The sequence below is a fragment of the Lepidochelys olivacea genome (assembly GCF_965140295.1).
Source record: "Lepidochelys olivacea isolate rLepOli2 genome assembly, chromosome: 1".
Taxonomy (NCBI): Eukaryota; Metazoa; Chordata; order Testudines; family Cheloniidae; genus Lepidochelys; species Lepidochelys olivacea.
The window spans coordinates 167,564,531-167,578,740 of NC_140411.1; the positions used below are offsets into that span (position 1 = coordinate 167,564,531).

The 14,210-nt window shown below is 41.6% G+C and overlaps 1 protein-coding gene across 2 annotated transcripts; it reads left to right on the forward strand.

Moving 5' to 3' along the window:
• The first annotated feature begins 742 nt into the window (after window positions 1–742).
• On the forward strand, window positions 743–13,990 carry LOC311521272 (cilia- and flagella-associated protein 298-like). Of its 2 annotated transcripts, none has more exons than XM_084629539.1 (8): window positions 743–982; window positions 1,421–1,604; window positions 2,925–3,092; window positions 4,616–4,683; window positions 8,626–8,784; window positions 9,415–9,546; window positions 13,425–13,520; window positions 13,647–13,989. In XM_084629539.1, the coding sequence occupies exons 2-8, from the start codon at window positions 1,466–1,468 to the stop codon at window positions 13,755–13,757; spliced, it is 873 nt and encodes a 290-aa protein (XP_084485665.1). In that variant the 5' UTR covers window positions 743–982; window positions 1,421–1,465; the 3' UTR covers window positions 13,758–13,989. The 2 variants fall into 2 exon arrangements, with proteins under 2 accessions (XP_084485665.1, XP_084485666.1); XM_084629540.1 differs by having other exon boundaries at window positions 827–846; window positions 13,647–13,990.
• The last annotated feature ends 220 nt before the right edge of the window (window positions 13,991–14,210 follow it).

Sequence of the window (14,210 nt, forward strand, 5' to 3'; positions counted from 1 at the left end):
TACAATATTTATATTCCAATTGATCCTTTTTCATTTTTGCCATACAATTATAAACTATAAGCAACTTGCCCGTAACAGCGGGCTCTGACACTTTCGCACGTTTATGTCTGATTTTGTAAGCAAAAAGTAGTTTTTAAGTGAGGTGAAACTTGGGGGTGCTCAAGGCGGGTCGGACTCTGAAAGGGGCACAGGCGTCTGGGAAGGCTGAGAGCCCCTTCCCCAGGGGCTGCGGCGGGCAGGCGCTGGGCAGCTCAACGCTGCAAGAGCGGCGGGGGGCCGCTAGGTCTGGGGGCCCGCCAGAGCTCCGGGGTTGGGGGGGGGGAATCTTTCGGGCAGCGTCCCCGGGGCGCGGCGGCGGAGTCTGGGGGGGTGGCCGGGGTCTGGGATAAGGGACAGCCCGCGGGAGCGAGGGGTAGCTGGGCGCGGGGCAGAGGACACAGGCGCCTGGGCTGGGGGAGCTGCTCGGCCCGGCCCGTGGCTGCTGCAGCGGGAGGTCGCTGGGCCCGGGGCCTGGCGGGTATCTGGGCCGGAGCCACCCCGGGCCTGGCACGGGCCGCCCCTGTCCTAGGCCGAGCCGCCTCTGCGCCCCGGCGGGCGGGGCTGGTTCCTGCTGCAGCCCCGGGGCTGCTGCCGACTGATGCCGCCAGGGCTGGCCCTTTAAGAACCGGCTCTGCTGGGCCTCGCGCCCCGGCCCCGCCTCCAGTCGGTGGAGGTCCCGGGTCGGGCGCGCTCCCCTGGCGCATGCGCTGAGGTGCGGCGTCGGCCCGGCCCCAACGTTCGCGGAGGCTCCTGAGCTGCGGCCCGGCGGGGTCAAAGCACCGCCTCGCCCCCGCCTCCTCCCTGGCGGTTGGTTTCCAGGGACGCGGCGGTTGCTGTGGCTGAGAGGCGGCGCGCGAGGGGGCTCTGGCCCTTCCGGGGAGCGGCGGATCGGACACGCGGCCGGCTCGTGCCACTGCGGAGCGAATCCCGGGCCCCGGGGCGGGTGAGAGACTGGGGAGGAGCCAGGCCGGGGGGAAGCCCAGTCCCGCCGTGCACCGCAAAGTGCGCACACCGCCCCCTCCCGCCGCAGCACAGCTCCCTCCCCCCACGCACCCCTATGCCCCCTCCACTGCCCTCACACAGCAGCCCCCGTGCGCCCCACATACAGACCCCTCATCCCCTCTACACCCCACAGGCCCCCATAGAGCCCTCTCGCCTCTACGTCCCGTCCCCGCACATAGAGCACTTCTTAGTTGTGACAGGAACATTTTTGTTTAATCATAAACGCATAGATTTCCCTGTCTCTCGTCCTCCTTCCCACTCCTGTCTGCAGCTAACAGGGAAGTTACTTGTCCCTTATTAAAATGTTGGTAGCACACCATTGCCTGGTTCTCAATGCTTTTGCCCTGAGATTTCTCTCTCTCTCTCTTTGATCTGACAGGAAATTGGAGCCAACAACTCCCATCTCCTTTCGGTCTCTGCAGAAATGGTTCAGCTCCATGTGAAGCGTGGCGACGAGAGCCAATTCCTGCTGGAAACAACATGCGGCATCTCCGTGGAAGACTTAACACAGCAAGTCACCAGGATCTACAATCGCAGGCTCAAAGTGCAGCGTATTTGCTCAGGTACTAGCCAAATCCATACACCACACAAGCGACCAGGGAATTCTATCTCTTGTACTTACGTAGCCCCATAACCACATCTGAAAGCCTCAGAGCTATTCATGTGTAGTAGGCAAGTACTGCTATGCTCATGTCACAGTTGGGGAACTGAGGCACAGAGAGAGTAACTAAGTTGGCCAGGGTCATACTGGAAGCCAGTGGCAGAACTGGGAACAGAGTAGAGCTGATTGAAAATCATTCCAATTAAAATTTTTGAACAAAAAAATATGCTTTTGTAAAACTGACATTTTTGGCAGGAAAATGTTGGTTTTGCTGAAAATCAAAATGAGGGGCTCTGTTTCCCCCCATAGCTTTGGGAGCTGGAGAGGCAGCTTCTTTGACCCCAGAGCTTGTAGGGAGGGCTGAACTCCCTGGCTCCCCTGAAATGAAATTTTTGTCAAAAAACCCATCCTGGAAATTTTTTTGCATTTTTGATGTTTCATCCTGATTCAGGGCAATGTTTTGTTTTGTTTTAAATGTTTTTCATAGAAAGGGATTTCTATTTTTCAGGCATCTCAAAAATTAATCATGGAAAGGGACCCTCATGGTAGTCGATGATGATGATACTTTAGCCAGGCCAGAGGAACAAGCAGCCTCCATTTATCTTTGCCACCAGTGCTCCTGAATGAGTAGGAAACAGCAGCCATGTGCTGTCCTCACATCTAGCTTCTGGATCAGCACTTGTACCCATTTGTATGCATTTCTCTTAGCTGGCATAATTCTGTTGTCACTCATGGGTTCTGTGTTGCTTTTTGCGTATTTCAAAGTAGGGTTAAAACCCATTTCTTTATTTTAACATATACTATTTTGATGCCTCATGTTACTTTACAGTCATTAAAACAGTTGTTAAAACCTCTCAGGCCTGCCTTAATGTAGAGACAACATTTCAGTATAAAAATCAGGATATCCTAATGTAACTACATTTTCCAGAAGCATGAAGTCTAAAAGTTGGCAAAGCCAAATTTCAATACTTTGGTGTTTTAGGTTCTCTTCCCACATCAGAAAAAAAAAATTATTATGAAACTGTATATCCTAATAAAGTATAATTGTGCTGTTTTTCAAATTTGTTCGTTTAGTCAAAAAAATATGAAATTAAACAAAGGAGATTTAGGAATTATCGCTAGAAAAAGGTGGTGGCAGTAAAACAGCAGGTGGCACTAGTGTACACCTGCTTACAAAAGTTCCTCTTTGCAGCTCTTTAAAAGCTGAAACTTAGCCTGTTCAAATAAGTGCCTTTGACTTAACATTGTTTTCTGCTTCTAAACTCTGACCTTGTTTTTTAAGAAATGGAGGAGCTGGCAGAACATGGTGTCTTCTTGCCTCCTAATATGCAAGGACTGACAGATGAACAGATTGAAGATTTGAAATTAAAGGATGAATGGGCAGATAAATGTGTACCAAGTGGTGGAAGTGTCTTTAAAAAGGATGAAATTGGACGAAGAAATGGACATGGTAAATGCATCTTAAACATGCATATCTCTGTATGAGCATAACTAAGACATAGCTGTATGAGGAATTTAAAATTATTTGATATTTTGACTAAACGCTGTTGAATTTCATAACAACAAACCTCTAATTTAATCTCAAAGCTCTTAAACGAGAAATCAAGTAGATGTTAGTGTATAGTTAAAATTATCCCAATTGCAATATCTGTCAGCCAGTCCATTTCCTGTAAAGTACATAATTATAAAGTTATTTATAAAAGGAGATTTTTTTAAAGGCAGTTCTAGTAGTATTGGGCAGCAATTAAACTCATAGAAACTGCTTGCTTGGCTGCAGTCTCACAAGAAATGAGACTTGAGAAATGAGACCACATCAGGTCTTGGATTTAGACTGGATTTAACGTTGATATTAATTATTCAAGAGTGAATAACACTATACTGCTTTTCCTCAACATGTATTTTAGATTACATCAAAAAAAAATGTGTTGAACAATAAGGTTGCAAAGTCAGGTTTCAGAGTAACAGCCGTGTTAGTCTGTATTCGCAAAAAGAAAAGGAGTACTTGTGGCACCTTAGAGACTAACCAATATATAGTCTCTAAGGTGCCACAAGTATCCTTTTCTTGTTGCAAAGTCAAGTACTCAGAAATTAGGAAATTTCAGAATTAAGGTTGCCTGTGCAACCATTATTCAGCCCCTAGATATAGTTATTAATAAGATGACCACATACTATTTTTTCCACAGGACCCCAGCCTCATTTAGTGAATGGGTAGATACTTAAGATTTCTTTTTCTCTTCATTCATTAGATGGTCTTAGGCCTTATTTAACGTAGGTTTCCCCCTCTGTTTCTTTTCTCTCCTTTTCCCTCATCTCTCTTCATTGAAATCAGGCAGCTTCCTCCTTGTTCTCACTGCCACGGTGCCAACAGTGTAATCATTGAGATCACAGAAGAGACAGTTTCCTTGTTCTCAGTTTCTGTGCCCCACACCATAAATGACCTTTAGCAAAAGGAAGGAGCAATGACCCTTTTGTTTTTAATTTTATTTTCTTCTTTTTCTATTTTTTAAAGTTACGTTCATGTAACCACATTTTACATTAAAGGTCAAGAAATTCGAAGCTCTAGTTCCCATAAAAGCGTAGCTCAGAATTTTTTCACAGTATAGAATGAAGAAAATAATATATACAATATGAGCCAGAGCTAATACAGGAGAGTCAAGCTTTATATGTTTCAGTATAGCAATAGCATTTAAAAGGCAAAGCCCAATCAAAGTGACCTTCTGGGTGCATGTCATAAATCTTACCCTCGATTGTAAAATAGTGTTTTTGTTTCTTGTTTAGAGTACAATCAAGAAACTTGATTATGAATTTGTAGACTTATAAATAGTGAAACTAAGTAGCATGCCTTCTGGGTTTGTGATTTAGTAGTGTTTAAATTAACTTGCTTACGGTAGATTATATATGGCATATGTAGGCAGATTTTTATAGCAAGAAATATTAATGTATTGTATTAAAGATGCATCTATTGTTTTTAAGCTCCAAATGAAAAAATGAAAGAAGTTTTAAAAAAGACAGTAGAGGAAGCTAAAGCACAAATATCTAAGGTAAGATTTTAAAGTGACGCTGAATCTTTCAACAGTGTTATGGATGCTACATAGCTCTTCTGTTTTTCAAAAATAACAGATTAATTTTTCATTTGAGTGCAAAGGACAGTAATTTCAAGTAACAATGTAAAATAATTTGAATAGTCTGATAAAAACTGTGAAACTCCAATTCATCATTTTCTTAATGACTTGTGGCAAGATTTTTTCAGTGAGTTGCAGAATCAGATATTAAACTCTGAGTGAATGCTGGCATCACAAATTTTGCATTAAATAATTAAACCACATTTCATTCCACTCACATGCTCTTCATTTTTTATTTGTTATTGATACATTCTTTGAGTGAATGCTTGTCAGGTTTTCTAGTGGAAAAATTAACTACATTCAGAAATTTGTAGATTAATATTTACTCAATTATATGTAAAACTACAGCACACTATATTAATGAGCAATAGGTATTTTAAAGTAATTGAAATGAGGTGGTCTAGACTCGATGACCCAGGGGTTCCTTCCAGTCCTGTTATCACTTTTTCATAGCCTAGATGATTTAAGCCCCGATCCTTCCGAAGCTTATCCACGTGCTTTAATTTAACCACATGTAGTTACACTGAATTCAATGGAATTAGGCATGTGCATATGTCTTTGCAGGATTGAAGCCTAAATTATTCAATTCCACTTTAAGAATAGCTATATATTTTATGTTGACACACTACTTGTTTATGACATAGAAGCACAAATGCAGTAATGACTTTTTATTCATATACTTTTCCTTGTAAATCATGGCTCTTTGAAATTCTTCTAAAGTACATAAGTTGACAGAGAAATGTTGCAAACAATGGGGATTTATATTACTGTTTTTTAGTCCCATTAGATTTAAAATGAACATGCTATTTTTTTAGGTTGGGGGCTATTCTACATCTATAGTGGCATTATAGTGGCGACCCCCGCCCCCTCCCCCCCGTCGCTCACTCTTTCCCACCCTCACTCACTTCCACTGGGCTGGGGTAAGGGATTGGGGTTTGGGAGGGGGTGCAGGCTCTGGGCTGGGGCTGAGGGGTTTGCAGTGTGGGAGGGGGCTCTGGGCTGAGCCTGGGGCAGGGGGTTAGGGTGCAGGAGGGCGTGAGTGCTGCAAGCTCTAGGAGGGAGTTTGGGTACAGGAGGGGACTCCGGGCTTAGGCAGAGTGTTGGAGTTCAGGAGGGGGGTGCTGGATCTGGAAGGGGGGTCAGGGCTGGGGAAGGGGGCATGGGGTGCAGGACGGGTTATGGGGTGCAAGAGGGGATATAGGGTGCTGGCTCCAGGAGGGAGCTCAGGGTTGGGGTGTGGCCTCTTGCCGGGCAGCACTTGCCAACCGGGAGCCGTCGGAGGTGGCAGAGCGTGGCTGCCACTCCCAGAAGGGGCCAACGGACCCCTGGGGGGCACATGGCTCTGCGTGCTGTCCCTCTCGGCAAGCACCGCCCCCACAGTTGTCCAGGCCAATGGGAGCTGCGGGGACGGTGCTTGCAGGCAGGGGCAGCGTGCGGAGGGAGACCCCTGGCACACACACCTTAGTGACAGCCACGCTGTGCCACCGGAGACCGCCATCGACCTGAAGAGCCTTTAGGATCAACCGGAAGAGCCTCTTGGATCGACTGGTTGGTGTCCACTGTGCTGGAGCATGCTTGCAACTTGCTTACTGTATACTCTTTGCGTCGTGTTCCCAGATGCCATAATGATTTCTCAGGAACCTATAGGATTTTTGGCACAGATTGGAGAGAAGATGGCTGGAGAGCCATCTGTAACCTGATAGTCATTGCACAGAAGACATTATGAAGGCACACTGTTGCACTGACTTAGGCAGAAATATAATTTATCCTTGTCCATGGACATTGCCAGGTACCTTCCAGCTGAAATATTTGTTAGTGAGCAGTTTGATTAATCATGATTGACTCTTCACCCATCCCTCTCCCTGTTTGTTCCTTCAGTTTGTTGATGTAACTCTTTTATTTGTAGTATTAAACTAGAACTCAGAATTGGTCTCGGAGTCTATGACTAAGAGAGTCAGGGGTCCCTGAATTCCTATCATGTTCAGTTCAGTTTCTTATTTTGATGTCTCTAGTGTTTTGGGTTCCACGTCTGCATCACTTGACTCTGATTCATTTTGGTTGGTTAAAGCAGTTGATGTAGCTATAATATCGCTGCCAGGGATTATCAGTGTTCCACTTAGTAAGGATGTTGACCATTTTCAAACATGCAGATCTTGTCCTCAAGGATTTGCCACTTGATAGTAGGTTTTTGCCAATTGTTGTCCAGTCTCCTACCTCCCCATTTTCCATGATGTGATTTGAAAAACAGTGACCATTCTCTACAAGGTTTAAGCACTACTGACATCTTACATGTGTTCCAGTTTGGGTTCAGCAATCCCCTTGTAGTGACCCTGCTTACGAGAGCCATGAATTATGATCTCCTCATTTTAGTTTACAATGTTTGGCCATTCTGGTCGTGCTGGACATCTCAGCAGCTCATATATATGAGGCCTCTTGGCAATATCATTTCTAAGTATGAGATAGATTATTAGTATAGTGCTGAGATGCAATTTTGTGTCCCTTGCTAAATTGAATCCTGCAGATTTGGTCTCTGCTCTAGAGGAATGCCTGCATGAAATTTGCTGCTAGAGACTGTATTTTAATTTCCTGATCATAACTATTACATAGCATTGCTGTGTTTCACCATGGAGGATGCTGCATGTAAGTAGTGGATTGAAATTAGTCATATATTGTATTTTTGTGAAGTGCCTTGGGTTGCTTTTGAATGAAAGGTGAAAACATGTTTTTTATTTGTATATACATTATTTATAGCTAAGAGCCTTAAAATATGGTCAATTTACTTGGGTTTGGAGGTAAATTTGTTTTCAAATTATCAGTCCATAATGATGAAAATGAACACATACAGTACTTTTCTTGCCAAGTTTGATCTTACAGATTGGGTGGGGAGCAATATATTGTACTTGCCAGCTAATGAGGCTAGTAACGGCCACAAGGAGGCATCATTCTTTTAGTCTCCTTTTTATAACTCCCTGTATTGAAAACTTTGGCGAGGCAAAATTCATTAGTGAAATATAAAAGTTTGTTTCAGCTGCTTCTTGTTTCTTCTAATCTGTGCAGTGATTATTCCAATCATATGTTTGCAGTGTTGGAGCTGTGACAGTCCCAGGATATTAGAAAGACAAGGTGGGTGAGGTAATATCTTTTACTTAACTGACTTCTGTTGGTGAGAGAGACGAGCTTACACAGAGCTCTTCTTCAGGGCACCAACAGAAGTTGGTCCAATAAAAGATATTATCTCATCTACCTTGTCTCTCTATTAAGGTCATACAGCAATTAAGTGTCTGTGCTGCTACAGATCTCCATATGAGCTGCTCAGAGTGCTAAGCATTACCTTAAGAGCAGATCCCATTTGTGATTTGCTCATTCTTGTCTTTCATTTGCAGGTGCTCTTTTATCTGAAGTCTCAGGTCTATACGACCCCTTCTCTAACCCTCATTTGATTTTTACTACTTTTTAACTTTTGTCCATGAATCACAAATAGTCAAAATAAGAAATTTCCCCCTCCAGTTTCTGCAGTCATCGGTACGCTTATTTGAGTGCCTGTGTTCAATAAACACCTACAGCAGAAATTTTATTAAGTTGTGTAGCAGGCATTTAATGGATATTTGAGATTTCATTCCTTTGCCAATAAAAGCAAATAGAATAACAAGACAAAAGTTTACTGCTATATGCAGCTGTTTTATGAATCAGGATAAAAGAGAACTGAGAGTGATTTGCTCTGACATAAATATCTGTTTAGCCAGTTGGCTTCATTTAAATATCACACTGTTTAACATTGTGAACTGATTGCAAAACAGATGCTTTCCTCCTAACTTAATTACTTTGTTTAAATTTTAACAATGGCTCCTGTCTGTATCTCAGAAACAAGTTCAAGCTAATGTATGTGTTAATATGGAGATGGTGAAAGATGCACTGGACCAGCTCCGAGGAGCTGTAATGATTGTTTATCCGATGGGATTGCCGCCACATGATCCAATTAGAATGGAGTTTGAAGATAAAGAAGACTTGTCCGGAACTCATGTATGTAGTAACATATTTGGGTTACATACAGTGATTTGGTTCAATTTATGCTCTCCTAGGAAAGGAAGGAGAAATTCTTCATTTTTATATGACTGTAATTATTTGATTTCTTGTACACATTCTGATTTCTTGTTGGTTTCTAAATATTTTTGTCTCTAATGGTTTTTAAAAATACATGAAGTGTCAATAAATTAATTTAAAAATAAGATGAACAAACATATATTCAGTTAAAGTGCCCCATACTAATGTGAGTTCATGTAGTTTTATTTGGTTGTCCACTTGAAATAGCTGGTATCTTTATAACACCACCTGTGAGAATTAAACATTTTGAGTGATAAAACGGGAGTCAGAATTGAGGAGAATAATACTGTATTGGAGAGACCAAGACAATACAGATTAAGATCAGAGGAAGAAAGATATAGCGGTAACCCTTTTTTAATAAGGATAGAGGGTAAAATTAAGGGAATTTTAAATGTTAACTGAGCTTGTTGTTGTTACTCCCAGAGGGAGTTGTTACTCCCTTGATGTTGTTACTCCCATAAACTGACTATGGAAGGTTGCTGCAAGAGTCTCTGTTTATGCAAAAATTACTAGTGTTGTATTTTTTCTTGCAAATTATAATTGTCACAGGCTGGACTTGAGGTTATTGAAGAGTCTGAAGCACAATTGTGGTGGGCAGCAAAGGAGTTAAAAAGAACAAACAAACTTTCAGACTTCGTGGGCAAAAATGAAAAAACTAAAATCATTGTCAAGCTACAGAAAGTGAGTATTACTGTCAATCTCTACTTATGATTCAGTGCTGACTTTTTTTACAGCAGAGAATTTCTAATTGATTTAGAAAATGGATCTGGTTAATTTCAGCTTGGGTCTCTCAAGGTTATAAAACCAAGACTGACTTAAAGGCTTCAAATACTATAAGTCTTCTGTTTTTATTAATTCCTTTAGTCAGCAGTGAAATCCTGCCCATACCCCCAGAATATACTTTTGAAAGAACAACCAAAAATTGCAGATATTAAGGTTTGCATTAGACTAAAAATTAAATAAAAATGCCATTTGATGGAAGTTGAGACAGAACATTTGTTCTTCAAGTGATTGTCCTCATGGATTCTCTTTCTGATACATGTGCATCCTATGTGCAAGATCAGATTCTTTTGGCCACAAGTGTCCGTTGGGGTTGCATCTGCACCTTGGATGCCCTCACCGCATCCCCTCACACCTGAAGTCATAAAGGATGGAGTGTGCCCAACCATCCCTCCATTCCTTCTTACTGACTGTGGCTGCTAGACAGAACCCCTGGAGTGTCTGCTTCCTTGTCTATTGTGTGACTTTCCTAGTCTCTGTGTGGGTGGGTGGGTGTGTGTGTGTGAAGGTAGGTAATGTGGTAAGCTTAATTTTTCCTCTTTTTATACCTCTTTTTTTCTTTTCTTTTCTTTTTTTTTTAAGTGAAACTTTATTTGTGCTAGGGACTTCCCTAGTACCAGGATGTAGCTAGGATTATGGCTGAAACAAAGCCCAGAGGGTTCAAAATTTGCCTCTCCTTTGATGAGGCTTTTCTGCTCAATGACAGCCACTCAGGCTGCCTTTTTTGTCTTGGTGAGGGGCACATCATCCCTAATAGATGCTCAGTGTGTTGCTTCTTCACCAAGAGGACACACAAGGTGAGAGAGGCCTGTCTTAAACTCTTCCAGAATACTCAGTGAGAGCTTCCTCAGAAACAGAGAAAAAAGGGCTTGAACATTCTTCCTCAGATAACGATCCTCTGAGCTGTGGCTCTACTCCAACCTCGCTTCAAAGAGATCAAACCCTTCAATGACCAAGACTGTCAGCTAACTCCTCCTCCTCCTCCACCCAGTCATGTGAAAGGCATAGGCAGGAACATTGTTCCCACAGTGACCACAGGCCTAGGTCCCTTTTCCCAGGGCCTAGTAAAGTGAGGCAAAGATTTTTTGAGGTCACTCACCCTAAAGGCACTTTACAGCCCAGGTTGAGTCCTTAGATGTCTTAGCAAAACCTGGTAACCAAGTGCACATGGTAACCTCTGATACAGCTGTCCACAGTTCACTTGGTACCAACTTCTCAGTACCAAACTGCATGAGTATTGGCACATGTGGTCCTGGCACCATGACTGAGGAGCTGACCCCTGTAGTGCATATGCTCCTGGTACCAGCTTTCTTAGTACTAAGTATCAGAGGGGTAGCCATGTTAGTCTGGATCTGTAAAAGAGTCAGAGTCCTGTGGAACCTTATAGACTAACAGACGTATTGAAGCATAAGCTTTCGTGGGTGAATACCCACTTAGTTGGATGCATGTCTTGGAAATTTCAAGAGGCAGCTATAAATATGCGAGCAAGAATCGGGCTAGGGATAACGAGGTTAGTTCAATCAGGGAGGATGAGGCCCTCTTCCAGCAGCTGAGGTGTGAACACCAAGGGAGGAGAAACTGCTTTTGTAGTTGGCTAGCCATTCACAGTCTTTGTTTAACCCTGAGTGGTGGGGGAACTGTTAGTCTGAGCTCAGGATTAAACAAAGACTGTGAATGGCTAGCCAACTACAAAAGCAGTTTCTCCTCCCTTGGTGTTCACACCTCAGCTGCTAGAAGAGGGCCTCCCCCTCCCTGATTGAACTAACCTCTTTATCCCTAGCCCGATTCTTGCTCGCATATTTATACCTGCCTCTGGAAATTTCCACGACATGCATCTGACGAAGTGGGTATTCACCCACAAAAGCTTATGCTCCAATACGTCTGTTAGTCTATAAGGTTCCACAATACTGTTTGCTGCTTTCTTGGTACCAAAGTTCTTCTCAGTACCAAGTGATCTTGCAGTGAATACACAACATGAGTCACCATTGCTCTTCTCAGCCAATAAAACATCTTTTGCTTCATTGTTTAGTAGTACTACTACAGTACGAATCAGCTCTTCAGCTGCAGTAGTGGGGGAACTCAAGATCACCAGATAGGGTAGCTCAAGTCCTCTCCAAGAGATCTAAATGATTTTTACACATACCCAGATCCTGGATCACTGGGAGTGACATCAGCAGAGACCCACAAAGATAATGATGGAAAACAAAGATCCCAAAAAGCTAAATTTATTTGGCAAAATGATTTATTCATTATCAAGTCTGTAGATGTGCATCTCAAATTACCAGGAGCTTCTGTCAAAATCTGGTTACCTTAATTTGGAAAAGGTAACACGATTTATAGAGAAACTCCCTCAAGAACATAGGGAGGAACTGAAATTTATTGTCTGAAGGACAGTTCGTAGCTTGAACATCAGTATAGGTTGCATTAACTGCTTATGATCTGGCAGAACTCTCAGTAGCCACTTCCATTGCCATGTGCAGGGCTTCATGGCTCCAGTCTTCAGGACTACCAAAAGAAGTCCAGATGAAGATAAGGGATCTCCCTTTTGAAGACTGTGATCTGTTCAGTGTGCATATTGCAGTCACATTCCTGGCCCTGGAACAGTCTGCATAGTGGAGCTGCCAGCCCAGAACCACAAACCACTAGGAACAGCAGCACAGTGAAACTGAGTAGAATGTCAGTTTCGTATATTTGGTTTTGGAAACGCCATGTTTTGGTGTTTCCTAAATGAAATTTTTGATTCACCAAGAAATTTTGTCAACTTGGTTTCATTTCAGTGAGGAACAAACCCAGATTTCTGGTCATATTTGTGGATATTATACCTTAAGTATTCTACACATTAACATCCTGGGCCAAGATTTTCAAAAATAAGTAACTAAATTTAGGCGCACAAAGCCATATTTAGGCACTTTAGTAAGCAACCTGTCTTTTGAAAGTGCTGAGCAGTCATCTGCTGTCATTGAAATAGCCTATTTTATCATTTGTTATGTAGGCCTGTTTCTGGGATGTGCAGAGAGATTTATCAATACTATTTAATTTCATACTTACATGTTATATTAGCATTTGTACCATCCTTAGTATCCAAGATTAAAGATGAAATCTAAGTATACTTCTGTTAAAATGTAAATTTTAATTGCTTCTCATAGATTAAACTGTTTGTGTCATGAATACAGTGTACATAGACAAACTGGTTGAACATGGATAAAACTAGTCTTTGAATTCAAAATTCAACATAATTGGGGGGGAAAAGCACATCATGTGCTTCACAAATTTAGATACTAAGATTGTTATGCGTATGAGGACAATAGTGAGACATCTTTGAGAATCTTAGAATTGTGGAAGAATAGAATTTAAACAAGACATTTTAAAAAATGTTTTATTATTGGGTTTGTTTTGTAACCTTAAGAATTGCACTATTAAAGCCAATGACAACTTTGCCATTGACGTCAGTGAGTACAGGCTAAAGCTTTGTGAAACATTTTAATTACTTTTATAGTAGAAATTTCAATATTTTTAAGTTCATAAATAAAATAGACAGAGGCCACATCATCAAGCTCACAACTCCCTTGACTTTAATATACCTGATTAGGCCCAAAAGTGGAGGAATATTTCTCAGTTAAATTAAACCTTAACGTTGATTCTTCTGTCTTATAGAAAGCCAGGAAACTTGACGACTTACTGTTTGAGGAAATATTTGTTTAGCACCTTAAGATTCTTGTGTACTTATTTTTTTGTACTGAACGTACCATCATGAATAATTTTTATCAATTTACTTTCAGAAAGGACAGGGTGCCCCATCACGTGAACCTGTGATAAGTAATGAAGAGCAAAAACAGATGATGCTGTATTATCACAGGAAGCAGGAGGAACTCAAGGTAACAAGTGATTCTACTGTGTTACATGACACAACAAATAGAGTGAAGCAAATATAACTAAATCTCTTTTCAGTTATTTCATAAAAGCTTCTTTGTTAATTTTATTTGAAACAATTTTATTTGCAGAAATTAGAAGAAAATGATGACGACTCCTATTTAAATTCAGAATGGGCAGACAGTCATGCTTTGAAAAGACAGTTTCATGGTGTAAAAGATATTAAGTGGGGACCAAGATGAAGCTCTCCAAACAGACTTTGCCTCTTTAGAAATAAATAAATAATTGACCCACCCTTGTTTTGGAAATGACAAGCACATTAGTAAACCTCAGTTAGCATTTGTGGCAAATGTTGAAATTTCCAGTTTCTTAGTAGAGGTTCATTTTAAGCTTGAGTTTTTCAATGAAAATGTCACATTGCTATTAACTGTCTATAGCAGGACTCTTCTGTAGTATGACTATGTAGATTAAACATTGTAAATTTTCATAATTCTGTTTTTACAAATGTTTGTAACTGGAATAATTAAATCTTAAATTATTTTGCAAGCAGCATTCATAGCTAATAAAAATAATTAAATGGTTGTGCTGGTAGCCTTAAAGTTCTCCTTTATTTTGAAAATCAGTTTTCATGTGTACCATCTTGAATCAATGCAAATTCAGTGGTGTTAGCTATTTGTTTGTATCTTAACCCCCAG

Excerpts from the sequence above, each read along its gene's own strand:
- LOC311521272 (XM_084629539.1), top strand. The coding sequence starts at position 1,466 with ATGGTTCAGCTCCATGTGAAGCGTGGCGACGAGAGCCAATTCCTGCTG. Across the intron at positions 4,684-8,625 it reads CTAAAGCACAAATATCTAAG|AAACAAGTTCAAGCTAATGT; the intron begins GTAAGATTTTAA and ends TCTGTATCTCAG. Across the intron at positions 8,785-9,414 it reads AAGACTTGTCCGGAACTCAT|GCTGGACTTGAGGTTATTGA; the intron begins GTATGTAGTAAC and ends TAATTGTCACAG.